This window comes from Mesocricetus auratus, unplaced genomic scaffold, assembly GCF_017639785.1.
Source record: "Mesocricetus auratus isolate SY011 unplaced genomic scaffold, BCM_Maur_2.0 Super-Scaffold_100013, whole genome shotgun sequence".
Lineage (NCBI taxonomy): Eukaryota > Metazoa > Chordata > Mammalia > Rodentia > Cricetidae > Mesocricetus > Mesocricetus auratus.
This window is the reverse complement of record NW_024429196.1, coordinates 80,909,111-80,924,589: the sequence shown is the minus strand read 5'-3', so window position 1 is coordinate 80,924,589 and position 15,479 is coordinate 80,909,111. Positions and strand designations below refer to the sequence as shown.

At 40.8% G+C, this 15,479-nt stretch overlaps 2 protein-coding genes across 2 annotated transcripts; both read left to right on the top strand.

Annotated features, from left to right (window-relative positions):
- The first annotated feature begins 873 nt into the window (after nucleotides 1–873).
- Nucleotides 874–3,203, top strand: LOC106020733 (protein CTLA-2-beta). The gene is made up of 5 exons (XM_040756227.1): nucleotides 874–984; nucleotides 1,894–2,008; nucleotides 2,313–2,435; nucleotides 2,534–2,644; nucleotides 2,947–3,203. Exons 2-4 carry the CDS (start codon nucleotides 1,922–1,924, stop codon nucleotides 2,621–2,623), a joined length of 300 nt encoding a protein of 99 aa, XP_040612161.1. The 5' UTR covers nucleotides 874–984; nucleotides 1,894–1,921; the 3' UTR covers nucleotides 2,624–2,644; nucleotides 2,947–3,203.
- Nucleotides 3,204–13,486: 10,283 nt separating this feature from the next.
- On the top strand, nucleotides 13,487–15,226 carry LOC101834296 (protein CTLA-2-beta-like). The gene is made up of 5 exons (XM_040756226.1): nucleotides 13,487–13,553; nucleotides 13,894–14,019; nucleotides 14,312–14,434; nucleotides 14,533–14,640; nucleotides 15,014–15,226. The coding sequence occupies exons 2-4, from the start codon at nucleotides 13,933–13,935 to the stop codon at nucleotides 14,617–14,619; spliced, it is 297 nt and encodes a 98-aa protein (XP_040612160.1). The 5' UTR covers nucleotides 13,487–13,553; nucleotides 13,894–13,932; the 3' UTR covers nucleotides 14,620–14,640; nucleotides 15,014–15,226.
- The last annotated feature ends 253 nt before the right edge of the window (nucleotides 15,227–15,479 follow it).

Below are 15,479 nucleotides of genomic sequence, written 5' to 3'. Positions count from 1 at the left end.
GATTAATAGAAATGGTTAAGTAATTAAGAGAGCAAGCTAATAAGAAACCTGAGGAATTGGACAAACAGTTGATGATTAATGTAAGACTCCGTTTTGAACAACGGTGGCATAAGGCTGGAAAGAAACATCCATACACACCACACAGCAAATTTCTGTGTCCAGTGAAACTCCATAGTCCTCCTTTTTGCACACATGAGGCATCTGCTTTTTTGTTTGTTTGTTTGTTTGTTTGTTTGTTTGAGCAACTCCAATCTTTTTCTAATGCTATAAAGCCCTAGCCTGAGACACTGATAGTCAGGATGGATGACAAGTATCTCTACCATCTCTTGCTTTCTTTTGATTATTTCAACCAGTATGAAGACGCCCCTTGTGTCATAACCTGAGACACTGATGATCTGACACCTCTGTTTCCTGCTGAGTATTTCATCCTCTCTGCAGATGCTGCTGACTGTGATAGGCTGTTTCAGACAAGGCAGATACTCATTGCTCGACTCTTCATATGTACTATCAGCAGTGCCTTCATGGTTCTTAGGGTAGCCTATGTTCTCCACATGAGTATACAACCTGAGGTAGGACTGTGGCTCACACTAACTGTCCCCAGTGGGTTCTTCTCCCACAATTCTTGTTATTTCTCAAGACTGTCAATTATGCAAAAGAGGACATCTGTGAGTCTTGGAATTCTCGGAAAAGCTACAGCCTTTATGACTCAGCTGGGGTGTGAGTCTGGCTGCTCTCCAGTGTCATGTTTTCCTTTGCTTTGCCTCACTAGTTAAGTTACCTCATGGCTCTACTCTATTGGACAGGCTGAGGCTTTAGGGAGGGCTAACCATTGTTCCGGGAATGAAAGGGTGGAGCCACAGGCTGCTCTGCTAATGCACCACTAGAGTCTTCTACAAATAGCTCTTAAGTAGCCCTGGAGAGCACAGTCCTGGTTTCTGCCTTGAACAGAAGCTGCTGCACTCCAGGAGAGCAGAGACAAGCAAGGTACACAGACCCTCTATCCGCCTGACTCTTGCTCCATAAGCATCCTCAAAGCTTTGCTCTGGTTACCTGGGGCTTCTCTTTTCTCTAGGTTTTGTTGACTTTGTTTTCTTGTTTCTTTGTTTCTTTGTTTTTGTTTTTAATGTTTTAAGAAAATAATAGAATTACATCATCGACTCCCCCATCTTTCGTCCCTCATGCCATCAGAGATGCCCTTCCTGATTCTTTAAAAATTCTGGCATCAATTAAAAAATTGTTCATTATGTGTCTTGCTTTGAAGTGAGGATTTGTTTGTAGGGAGGAAAGCAACTCAGACTGAGTATAGCTGACCTGGACTGCACTGCTGTTTCTCTCTCAAGGAAACACATCGGGTTCTTAGAGAATCAACTGGAATTTCAGAAAGCAAGGCTGAGGCTTCACTCACAGCCTCTGACACAGAATATCTATATAAGACAACCCACACGGGCTTCATCAACACGCTAACATTAGACTGTGGTTTCTGCAGGCTGTGCCCATGTTTCCCATACATCCTGCCTTTTCTTCTGTCTGTGTGTTATCTGCCATGGGGAGCTTCACATTAATTGAGAAAGATTTGTGATGCCCATTCCTAGTGGGAATGTGTTGGCAACTAGCCACATTGACAACTTAAAAAGGCTGAAGTGTCAGTGTTAATAAATACTATATTTTTTATATGTTCATATATTTGTGTGAGCATATGTAGGTCTGTATGCATTCATGTGTAACATGCATGAAAAAAAGTTTCAAAAAAATTCTGAACTTTTATTAGTTGTTACTACATACATATATACATATGCATATATACTTATTATAGTCTAGTAATTATGCATAATATGATTGGAGTGTATGTTCTAAGGAGTGACCACTGGTATGGGACAATTCCTTGTTCCCTAGGTTTTTGATACCATCTTACTCCTTGAGAATGGCCTCAGTTGCTCCATCACGTGATCCTAGTTTGGATGCTGAATGGGAGGAATGGAAGAGGAAATTTGAAAAAACCTACAGTCAGGTCGGTAACATGGGCACTGTCCAGAGGGACTCAACGAGGATGGCCCTTGCTGTTAGGAGTCTGTTGTCTGTTCGCATAAATGTGGTCCCAGAGGCCAGCCACTACCAAGGACTGGCTTAAGACATGCACTATGAATTCAGAGAGACAAGCCCTGCAAACCCTCCTCTGGGTGTGGAGGTTGCCTGGCTATCATGACCTGAGATTCCCCTCCATGCCTCCTCTTTACCTGTCACTACAATACTGTTGGTCAGCTCATGTGTGGAGTTAATGTGAAGAAATTACTTTCTGTTGCACTCATCTCCAGGATGAAGAAGGACACAGAAGGGCACTGTGGGAAGAAAAGAAGAAGAAAATTGACAAGCACAATGTGGAATATGAGCAGGGCAAGGTCAGCTACTCTCTGCGCCTCAATCAATTTAGTGACATGGTGAGTGAGACGTGGATTACTAATTCTTTGTTACTTCACTTAAGGTCTTTACACATAGTCTCTCGGTTTTTTAATATTTTCTTTTGTTTCCTCTGAAGACGGATGAAGAGTTCAAGGGAAATTGCTGTGGATTGTTAGTGGATACAGAAGAGTCACCTAAATCTGAGAATTTAAAAGTGAACAGCTAAGTGACCCTGGTGATGGATTAGGTATGACAATATCTCATCTCTACCCTTAACTGTCCATAGAAAGTCAAGAAGGAACTGGTGTAGTCACTGACATCATCTTTGGAACAACTGGCAGTTCACTGTTTGATTGAGTGATCTTCTCTCTAAAGTGTGGAATGAGTTTATATTGGGTTGTGGATGACAACCTTTTCTCCTTGATTGTGGTACTGTAGTTGGGCATTACACACGGTGACCATGAAGGAAAAAGGCTTGAGTAAAGGTACTGTGACAAAGTTACTGTGCTGCAGTCTTTCTAATCAGTGTGATATGTGCTTTGCTTCCAGGCAGAATAACAGGAGGTGCAGGATTAGAAACAATAAGACAGCCTAGGAGTAAAGCAATCACTCTTTCATTGCCTCAGGAGCTTCTGCCCAAGATGTGAATTGCGTGGTGCTAAGGAGAATGGACTGGGGGAAAGAAGGAGCAGGAGGGGTCCTCTCCATCACATTGTGGAATAAAATGGTGAATTCATTTAATATCAACACTGTGATGTGAACTAACAGTCATATTCTCATTAATAAATCACTACAATTTTTCACTACAATGTCTTAAAATTAAAGTTTTCTTCCTGTTGGTTTTTTTTAGTAAGATTTTATGTCATTAAAACCTTTTGGGTGAAGGTGTGCGTGGTTATGGGATGGTTTTCTAAGAGAAGGAGGCACAGTTCTCTCATTACAGAGTCAGGTTCCCAACCCTGGTGAAACTGTTGCCAGGGATTCACATGCCTAACTTCCTCAATGATCTGAAAGTTGAAGAAGAATTTCCTGGGATTCCAACTTGTTAAATTGCATGAGTTGACCAAGTATAACTGGTGACTTGGAAGAAAACAGTGCAGAGATGGCATATTCTGTCCACTGCCCTGATCATGTGCTATGAATCTCATTTTAAATGAACATTTCAGTGACCTGTACTAGATATGCTATGACCACTTAGAGGCCATCTTGGATGAGGTATATGATCACAAAGGTATAGACAATGCCCAGGTGACTATGAGAACCCAACAAAGCCCACTCATGCAAAAACGTAATGACTGTCTCTTGCTTTAATTGCATTCAGTCTAACCTCAGAAGTCATCAGGAGGGTTTAAATCTCCAAAATCCAAAATCACCTTTAGCTTTCTTTGGTGGGTATCCCATGGTCTCAGCACATCCTGTGAACTCCACTGCAAGTTACAGTTCACCATCACCATCCCATGAGAGGCCTTTCAGAGCCTGGTTGCAGAAGCTCTGACCTAAGAACAAGTGCCTCACCCCAGTGTCTCTCAGAAACCGTGATTCACCAAATGTTGGGATTTTCATGCCTATAACCCAGTTGTTCACAAATTACACCACCTGGTTTTCAGACACCTTTGGGTAAACCTTGGAACTTTTGAGATTTTAACTGCATTGGCTTCTGTGCAGGGTTCCTGGGTAGTTATTTCCCTAGGGAGTAGTTTTCCAGAACACCCCAAAGGTTCCACAGCCAACCCATGCTGGCTCTCCCGTTGTTACAGGCGTGTATTTGAATCTGTAGGGGAGACACTCTCATTTCCAGGGTCTTAAGTCTTAACAATGAACCTTACAGACACACATGGATAGTTATAGGAAGGCAGAGCATTTATTAACTGAGAAATAGCCAAGTGTTTGTAGGGCATTGGAAGGCAGGCTAGGGGTGTCCAGTCATGTATTTTCTGCTGCCTCTCCTACATTAATGTCTGGAATTCCCACCTCCACCCTGATCCTGTTCAGTATCTCCCTGCCTTATCACCATCTAAGCACAGGCATGTGAGACTGTGGGATGTAACTCCCATTCATACCATAGCTGAAAGTAACAGCATCACAACTGTTACAGTTTCTCTCTGTGATTGAAGGTTACCAACCAGGATTGCCCTCCTATATATACAACAGATGCTCCTTATATATTTTATATTTTACATGTATACTATATAACTGAAGTATATGCACAGCTGGTTTTGCTGACGTCCCAAAACTGTACACGAGTCAGTCCACCCTGCTTTCCTCATGGTACCAGGACCATGCCAGAAATCCATGACAAAAATGCATCCTCCAGAATGGAGATCAGCCCCTAACTTGGCACATGATGCTTTGTACAATGGGCTGAAATCCAGCTATTACCCAGCCTCCTATTCTACTGAAGGGTATTTAATATCCTATCCTTGCTTTTCTGGCCTAAGCTTTAATTATTCACCATCAACAAATCCTTTTCTTGGTCTCCTAAACTTAACATGCATTTTCTCTATTTAGTGTTTCTCTTCTCATGTAATGACCTACCTATGCCATCCTGCCACACATGCTCAAATCCAGTCCAAACACATCATAATACCCATGCTGTTTGTCTTTAATACCATAGTTTCATTTTCTGAGCTTAATAATGTCCAATTCCATGTGTTTCCTACAATTGTCACTGTGTCATTTTTCCTTATGTCTGAAAGTATATTGAATAAACACATTGTGTTTCCTTTATTCATTCATTCATCATTTGGTGGCTATCTAGGCTGGTCACATGTCTTAGTTGTTGTCAATGATGCAGCAATGAACACAGGTGTATGGACGACTCAGGTATGCTGACTTAGCGTCTCATGTCATATTCAGCAGTGGTATAGAATTATATCAACATATTTTATGTTATTTTGGGCTACTGTGAAGGATGTTGCTTCCCTGATTTCTTTCAGTCCATTTATTGCTTGAATATAGGATGCATACTGTTTTGTTTTTTTGTGTGTGGGGTTGGGTTTTTTTGGTTAATCTTGTATATAGACACTTCCCTGAAGGTGTTTATCAGCTGTGGGAGTTCCTTGGTAGAATTGTTTGTGTCTTGGATTCACTTTGTAAATAATTTATTGAGTATTTTTGTATCTAGAGTCATAAGGGAAATAGGTCTGTAATTCCCTTTCATTTTTCCTTTTTTTAAATTTTTTGATTTTTGATGTGATTTGGATATCAGGGTCACTGCAACCTCAGAAAATGTTCCTTCTGTTTCTAATTTGTGGAATAATTTAGTGTTGGTATTAGGTCTTCATTGAAAGTCTGGTAGAATTCTGCACTAAAACTGACTGGCCCTGGGCTTATTGTTTTTGGTTGGGAGACTTTTAATGAATGTTCCTTTTTCCTTAGGAGCTCTAGGTCTATTTAGATCATTTATCTGATCATGGTTTAACTTTGGTAAATGGTATCTATCAAGAAATTTGTTCAATTCCTTTAGACTTCAAAATTTTGTGAAGTACATTTTTTGAAGAATGACCTAATGATTCTTTAGACTTTCTTGGTATCTGTTGTTAAGCCCCCTTTCATTTCTTATTTTGTTATTTTGGATATTCTGTCTGCCTTTTAGTTAGATTGGATGAAGATTTGCCTGTATTGCAAATCTTCATCCAGACCTCTATAGTCAGCTAGTGAAAAACCCCAACCTCTGGTCTTCAGAAAAGTTTTATTTGTACAAACAAGGTATCACCACATATTTCCTTTTTTGTCTAAAAATAAAAGTTATAACTAATATAAGAAAAACTACATATAATAAGGAAACTAGCTATGGACAATAAATACATCAACAATGTCTAGTCCATTAACATTTGACAAAGAGAAAATACTCCATTATTTAACCTATCTTGGTGAGTTCAAAGCCTTGTACCGAATTTACTTTCCATTCTATACTGCATCATCAAATTATCTTTTAATGTCCTTCAACCTTTTATAGTTTCCATGTCTTTAGTGAGTTTCTTTTCTGAGTCTGGTAAACTATGAAGACTATAACTATACTATCTAGTCTTCAGCTCTCTCAGAGGGAATTAATATTAACTGAGTAAGCAAGAAATGTAAACAAGAAACTTCCAAAAAGTGTGAGGAATGACAGAAACAACTTCCTTCCTGGCCAGTCATCTCAGGTTTCTCTGCAACGTTGGGGCATCTACCTTCAGCCTACAGGCTTAGAGTCTCTGAAACACTTTATTGTGCAGCAGAATATTATGAAGGGCTGTCCTACCTTGTCTTGGCAAAGTTTAGCAGTCCTTTCTATTGTGTCCTGCTTATAGAATTGGGACAGTATACTGTCAATAGTCAGGGCAGGGGCATATTCTTGCCCGGTGTCTTAATTTTGCAACAAAGGAAGTAAACACCATGTGGAGTTTCTTCAATGCCCATAATCTTCTCTGAAGCAGATTGGTGTTGTCATGAGCAGACATGTCTCATTGTCATAAAAAAGAACATATTTTACTAAAATCACTTAAATGCCATATTCTGTGGCATTTCTGAATGTGTAGATCTCTGAAGTGTTTGAAGATGACCTATCTATCTAATATATATCTGTTTGACCTTGAAGACATTACCTAATATCACTAAACTACATTTCCTTATCATCCTATATAGTTGATAATAACAACTTTCAAGGACTAGAAATTTGCATTAGATTGTTAAATTAACTGACCATTACCAATAATTACTTGTAACCAATCACCTTAAATAATGACAAATATCCATAATGTATTGAATGACCACAAACCACCCACCCCATCTTTGGGAATGTGGGCACTGTGCTCTTAAAGTTACTTCCTGCTGTCTGGGGGTGATGGCATCTTTAGGGTATCCTGAAAAGAAAATTTGGGGTTAATTGTCAAGTTGTATCCTTTTGTCCAGTCTCTGCATAAATCAGTAACTTGAGAGGCCACCCTTTAGGCAATAAAGAAGACAAAGGGATTCCAGACTGTAGAGAGTCCATTGACTGTATCAACTTATTAACAGCTCTTAGATTTGTTACCATACTCCATTTGCCAGATTTCTTTTTAACAACACATTCAGGAGAATTCCAAGCGCTGGTTGATTCTTCAGTATTCAGAGCATCTAGTTGCTCCTGGAGTGTTGGGCCTAAGAAAGGCTCGGATGCGAGGCCCAATGTAAGTTCCTGAGCCTAACTTCTTGGATGGGAGGCCCAGTGTAACCTCCTGAGCCTGGCTAGAGTTTGGCAACCTATCTCTAACCAGTAACCTCCACATGGGGGTGACTCAGCCAGACCTGATGTAAGATTGCCCCCTGCCTAGCTACCTGCCTGCTTGGTGGAATACTATTGGCCCTTAACTCCTCACATCACCTTACCCTATCCTAAGATTCCCATCCCCTACCTCAGCCCTGTATAAGTTCCTGCCTGTTGGAATAAATCGAGATCCTGCTTCGACAGACTCCTGACTCAGTGTGTTTTTTTCCCCAGTAACTAATGGGGGGAGGGTCTGAGTCATTGACACTCACCATCCCTCTCAGTCCCGCTCTACCTCCACTGGAGAAGCTCTTTTAAAGCCTGCACTTTCTTTGTTGTTAGAGGCCATGGTTTGTCTGTCAACCATTTTAAAGATAGGGCTATTGGTGCCTTTGAAATAGTACCAGCTGTTTTTCTTACAACCTGAATGGTTGGTGATGGTTCTGTATAATACCTTCTGATATTTTTCCCAGAAACATATGTTAATCTGTGATTTGTTTTGCAGATTGGGGGAATGTTAATCTGAGGATTCCACGGTTGTAACAAATCATGGTCTCACAAATTCATTGCTATGTTAGCAACATATGGTGTTAAATTTCCTCGAATGTAAAGATTCGACCCATCTCTTGCTCAGTTTTACCTGAGATGAAGTTCCAGTTCCTAAAAGCTGAACATTTGCCTTCTGAAAAGGCCAATTTTAACACCAAAATTCTGGTGAGATAATTATTACATCCTCACCCATGTCTACCAGGCCTTCAGTTGCAACGTCATTTATTTCTATTTTTAATTTTGGTCTTTGTTCGTTTATAGAAGTTTGTAAAATACTTGCTTTATGGTTTTTCTGAATTGTTTGTTCTCTCTTCTATAGAGGTTGTATCATCCAGAGCAGTATGGTTTCTTACAATGGGCATTATATTCCTTAATTTCTCTGGAAAGGAGTTTCCTCCACAATGACAGGACATGACTGAACTGAATTTGGCATAGGGTCCTGAAAGAGTTTCCCAATGGTAAAGAGTTACCTTCAATGTCTCTTCTTGATCTACATTCATTAGTTCAATTCCTGACTTTGCCACACCATCTCCATAATCTAGAAAGTAAGGGAGTTCTGTTTAGATTATACTTAGAAAAAAAACATTGTTTCTAGGAATGCCCTGTTTACACCCTTTTAAGGTGACTTTATTTGCCACAGTTAGAACATTTGATATTTTGAGTTTTCTTCAAACCTCTAGAAATCACCTCTCCTATCCATGTATCATCATGGTCATGAGACACATTATTGATAGTATCTTGGATCCATTCCTCTAAAGGTGCTGACCTTGGCTCTAAAGACCTAGTTTATAACATGAATTAAAAAAAACCATAAACAGATGTTTGGGTAGAATCTTAAGATCAGGAAAGCAAAGCACCTGGCCACTAGTTCCCACCTAAAGCTCAGTCTGAGAGGACTGATCCACACATGAGCTCTTCCCTGCAGACTGAATATACTGAACTCCTTTCTCCACCTCCCTGGTGCTGGTAATAAAGTTGTGATCTCTTTTTCTCTTATAGGTTGCATGAATCTCATGTAGCCCAGGGTGGGCATGAGCTCACAGAGATCCATCTGCCTCTGCCTTCCAAGTAGTGGAATTAAAGACCTGGTCCACCACCACCTGGCCTATGTGGCTATCTTGTGTGGCTGCTGGGATTAAAGGTGTGTGCCACCAGTGCCTGGCCTCTGTGGCACTAGTGATTCTAACTTTGCACTCTGATCTTAAGGCAAGCTTTATTTGTTAGATCACAAACAAAATATCACCACAGGAGACTGATGGTAGAGATGGGTGCAAGTAACTAATCATTGTCTTTGAACAGCCAATATTCACAAGGAAAGTATGTCAGCTGGTAATAAGTGGGCTGCTGTGTGTTTTGACCCTTAACCTCAAACCTATTATCAAAATATCTTAATCAAATCTGAGATCATTCTAAGGCTTTGTTTCAGCTGTGATATCTCTGAAACCTTGAACACATAGCCCAATATTAAGATTAAAAGAATTCCAGCCACTCAATTTCATTTTCTTTTCTTTCTTTTTTGCTGTTGTTTACTTAAGTTACATTTTTTATTTATTTTATGAAGCAACTGCAGTTGCTCCCTCCTCTCCTCTTTGTCCCCCCCTCGGCTTCCCATCTATCCTCCACCCTTTTCGTTCCTCCTCATCTCTACTCAGGGAAGGAGCAGGCCTCCCTAGGGCATCAAGTTGAGGCAGGACTGAGCTTCTCCTCTTGTGTCAAGGCTAGGCAAAGTCATCCAACATGGGGACAGGTTCCCAAAAGCCAGATAAGCTCCAGGTTCAGGTCCTGAGCTAATTGCTAGGAGCCCTACAAAGAGAACAAGCTACACAATGGTCACAAACATGCAGAGGGTCTAGGTCAGTCCCATGGAGGCTTCCTAACTGTTGACCCAGAGTCCATGAGCTCCCAAGAGCTCACGTGAGCTGTCTTTGCTCATTCTCCCCTCATAACCCCTGTCTCATATACCCCTTTTGCCTGTCTTCAGCAAGACTCTTGTCGCTCAAACCCAATGCTTGGCTGTGTATCTCTGCATCCGCCCCCATCAATTACTGGATAGATTATCTCCCATGACAACTAGGATCATCACCAATCTGATTGCAGTAGATGGCCAGATCAAGTATCCTCTGCACTCCTGCTGGGAGTCTTAGCTGGGGTTATCCTTGTGAATTCCTGGGCCTGATGCTAGGCTTATCCTTAACTCTCATATGCTTCCCCCATCAAGATAACTTTTATTACTCTCTGCCTCTGGACTGACTCCAACCCTACCCAACTCAATCCCTCAAGTTCCCATACCTCCATTCTCCCCTCTACCACAACCAGTTTCCTCAGGGGATCTCATGTATTTCCCCTTCCGAGGGAAATCCATGCATCTCCCTTTGGGCCCTCCTAGTTATATAGCCACTCTAGGTCAGTGGATTGTAGGTTACTTACCCATAATATATTACTAATATCAAATTATGAGCAAGTGCATACCATGATTGTCTTTCTGGGTCTGGGTGATAGCACTCAGAATGATTTTTTTACTAGGTCATCCACGTGCCTTCAAATTTCATGAGGTATTTGAAAAAAAAAACAGCTTGTATTGATGCAAAAACAGCCATGCAGATCAATGGAATTGAATCAAAGACCCTGAAACAAATCCACATACTTATGAGCACCTGGTTTTTGACAAAGAAGCCAAGATTATACAATAGAAAAAAAGAAAGGATCTTCAACAAATGGTGCTTGAATAACTGGATCTCAACATGTAGAAGAAAGCAAATAGGTCATTATCTATTCCCATGCACAAAACTCAAGTCCAAGTAGATGAAAGAAACCAACATAAATCCAGTTACACTGAAGCTGATAGAAGAGAAAGTACGAAGTAGCCTTGAATGCATTGGCACAGGGGACTACTTCATGAATATAACAATACTACAATAGGCATCAATATCAATAATTAATAAATGAGACCTCCTAAAACTGAAAATTTTCTGTAAGGCAAAGGATATTGTCAATAAGACAAAACAGCAGCATACAGAATGCAAAACGATCTTTACCAATCCCACATGTGACAGAGGGCTAATCTCCAAAATATATAAAGAACTCAAGAAACTAGATATAAAAATACCAAATAATCCAATTTAAAAATAGAGTACAGATCTAAATAGAAAATTCTCAACAGAAGACTCTCCTATTGCTGAAAGACTTTAAGGGGATTGTTTATCATCCTTAGTCATCAGGGAAACGCAAAACAAAATGACTCAGAGATACCATCTTACACATGACTGAATGGTTAAGATCAAGAATGCCAATGACAGATTATGTTGGAGAGGACGTGGAGTAAGGGGAACACTCTTCACAGCTGGTGAGGGTACAACATGCACAGTCACTTTGAAAATCAGTGTGAAAGTTTCCCAGAAAATTTGGAATCAATCTAACTAAATATCCAATGATACAACTCTTGGGCATATACCCAAAGGATGCTCAATCATATTTCAAGGACACTTGCTGCTCAGCTAGGTGTATAGCAACAGTATTTGTAAACAACCTAGTTGCAACTCAACCAAATTTTAGATAAGGAAAATGTGATACATTTACACAGTGGAGTATTACTCAGCTGATAAATCAACTGTTTTTCTTAACTAGTAACCTAAGTCACAGTCTATACATCTCCTCAAAAGAAAACCATGTACTCTAGCTGTGTGACACTTCCTGGCTTTACTTTTTATCCAGTGCAGCCCCTGATTTATCAGGGGCAGTGACAACACTTTACCTTACTTTTACCTATATTAACTTTTCCACCAAACTGATCTCTAAAATAATTCTTTGCTATGTTTATTAAAGACCTTCAACAATGAAAATCTTGTTTAAACTAACATTCTTGTATAAAATCATTGCTTCAGCAGAACAGTACAACTTGGGAGAAAATCATCTTCATCATAATCCACAGGTTAAAAATGTCCAGTGGAATGGGGTATTTCCTTGAGATAAACACACTATATTACAGGCAATGGGGGAATCTCTCCACACCCATTCTCACCATGCCAGATACCAGAGAAAGATGGCAGCAACCAACATGCAAAGACACAACAGTAGCAAGAAACATTCTTGGGCTGAGGCTCTCAGGGCTGTGCCTATCTGAGATTTACTCATCAGAGTTTTGTTCCCCGGTGGGCTGATCCTCTGAATTCAATTACCATCTGCTATTCCTCTGACATGGCCATTGGCAATCCATCATGACTGAGGGGAAGGCACGCACACTTTATAGGGCTGTATCCATCCAACTCTATATAAACATCCTTAAATGTCAATTACCTGTCTGACAAGTACGCGATAAAACCTTGGAAAACTCAAAGGAAAATGGGCATGAATCTACTTTTTTTTAACCTTTTCATGTGATGTATTTAAATAGAAACAAGCCAGATTTACATTCTCTGTATTTTTCAGTCAAACCTGCATCATCTTTTCTGATTTTTGCAACATCTGCTCTGTAATCATATGCCCAACTGTGCTAGTCAGAGTAACGTTAAGGTCCACATAACAATTTTCTGTGCCCAGGAAAATACATTAGGTCTCCTTTTTGCACACACGAAGCATCTGGTTTTTGTTTCTTTGTTTGTATGTTTTTAGTTTGAGCAACTCCAATGCTTTTTCTAAAGCTGTGAAGCCCTAGGCTGAGACACTGATGGTCTGGCTGGATGACAAGTATTTCTGACATCCCTATTTTCTTCTGATTATTTAATCCACTCTAAAGACATTCCTGTCTGTCATAGGCTGAGACACTGATGGTCTAGTCTCACGGAAATGTGCTTCCTACAGCTCTGTTTCCTGTTGGTTATCTCATCCTCTCTGGAAACACTCCTGTATGAGGCTAGTTTCAGGCAAGAGAGTCACAGACAGATGCACATTGCTTGATGCTTCAAATGCGCTGTCAGCTGCACCTTCACAGTTCTTAGGGTAGCCTGTGTCCTCCACACCGATGTGCAACCTGACGTACCACTGTGGCGCACACTAACTGTCCCCAGGGGTTCTTCTCCCCACCATTCTCCTGTTTCTCAAGACTGTCAACTATGCAAGCAAACATAGGGCATCTTTGACTCTTAGGAGTTTCAGAAAAGTCACATTCTAGGTGATACAGCTTTTGCCTGGGGTCTGGTCAGTCTCCAGGGTCATGTGTTACTGCCTGGGGTGCCTGACTCACTGGTCAAGACAGCTTATGGCTCTACTCTATTAACAAGGCTTAGGCTTCAGGGAGGAAGGAAAGGGTGGAGCAGCAGCCTGCTCCGTTCCTGCCCCACTAGATGCCTCTATAAACAGCTCTTAGGAAGCCCTAGACAGCACAGTCCCGATTTCCTCCTTTAAACAAACGCTGCTACACTCCAGGAGAGCAGGGACAAGCAAGGTACGCAGACCCTGGATCCTGCCGACTCATGTTCCATAAGCGTCCCCATAGCTTTGCTCTGGTTACCTGCGACTTCTTTCTCTGAGTTTTGTGTTTCTTGTTTGTTTCTTTGCTTTTATTTTTTGCTGTTGTTTTTTTAAGATAATAATGGAACTATATCATTGCTTCCCCCCACTTCGCTGCGTCATACTCTCAGAGACACCCTTCCTGATTCTTTTCAAAGTCTGCCTCCTTTGTTCACTCGTGTATAACTAACTATAACTCAGCATGCATAACAAGACTTGTGTGTGTGCATTTTCAGAGCTGACCATTTGATATTGGACAGTTCCTTGTTCCCTAGGTTTTGGAGACCTTGTTAGTGCTGTCTTCCTGTTTGAGAATGGCCTCAGCTGTTCCATCACGGGATCCCAGTTTGGATGCTGAATGGGAGAAATGGAAGATGAAATTTGAAAAGAAATACAGCCCGGTTGGTAACATGGGCACTGTCCAGGGGGATTTCAGAAAGACTGGTCCTTGCTGTTAGGTGTCTGTAGACATAAAGGTGGCCACAGAGGTCAGTCATCACTAAGGACTCGCTTAGACACGCACTATGAACTCAAGGACCAGCCTTGCTGATGCTCTGGGTGCGGAGACTGCCTGGCTGTAGTGACCTGAGATCCCTCTCCATGGGTCCTATTTACATGTCACTACACAACCTTTGGTCACCTTGTGTGTGGAGTTAATACAAAGAAAATACTATCTGTTGCGTTCATCTCCAGGATGAAGAAGGACACAGAAGGGCACTGTGGGAGGAAAATAAGAAAAAAATTGAGAAGCACAATAAGGAATATAAGAAGGGCAAGACCACCTACTGTATGGGCCTGAATTATTTTAGCGACATGGTGAGACAGGGATTATTAGTTCTGTTTTTTTTTTTTTTACTTCAAATCTTTATAGTTAGTCTCTTAGCTTTCAATGTTTTGTTTCCTTTTCCATGAAGACTGAGAAGGAATTCATGACAAAGTACAGTGGAAACCTGTACCCTACAAATTTGCCTAAATCTGAGAATATAGAAGAGAACAGCTAAGTGACACCGGTGATGGATTAGGTATGACAATATCTCATCCCTACCCTTACCTGCCCACGGAAAACCAAGAAGGAACTCATGTACTCACTGACATCATCTGAGGAACAAGTGGCAGTTCACTGGTTAAGTACTCTGCTTTATGAAGTGTGGAGAGAGTTTATATTGGGTTGTGGATGACAACCTTTTCTCCTTGATTGGGGTACTGTAATTGGGCATTAAACATGGTGACCATGAAGGAAAATGGCTGCAGGGAAGTACTTTGCCAAAGTTACTGTGCTGCAGTCTTTCTAATCAATGTGATATGTGCTTTTCTTTCAGCTGGAATAACGGGAGGTGCATGATTGGGAACATAAGACAGCCTAGGAGTAAAGCAATCATTCTTTCATTGCCTCAGGAGCTTCTGCCCAAGATGTGAGCTGCATGATACTAAGGAGAATTGACTGTGGGAAAGAAGGATCAGGAGGGGTCCTCTCCATCACTTTGTGGAATAAAACGTTGAATTCATTGAACATCAACACTGATGTGAACTAACAGGCATATTCTCACTAATAAAACATTAACAACTTTTTGCACAATATCCTAAAATTAAAGCTTGACTTTAAATGAAGTATTATACTTTATTTCTGGTTTTGTTTCTATGAGACTTTATGTCACAAAGCCTTCTGTTGAAGGTATGCCTGGCTTCTGGGAGAAGGAATGCACGATTCTCTCATTATAGACTCAGCTCCCCATCCCTGGTTGAGCTTTGTCTTCAGGGATTCAGGTGCCCATTTTCTGCGATGATCTGGAAGTTGACAAGGAATTTTCTGGGATTCTAACTTGTTAAATCCGCAGGAGTTCACCAAGTATAATTGGTGACT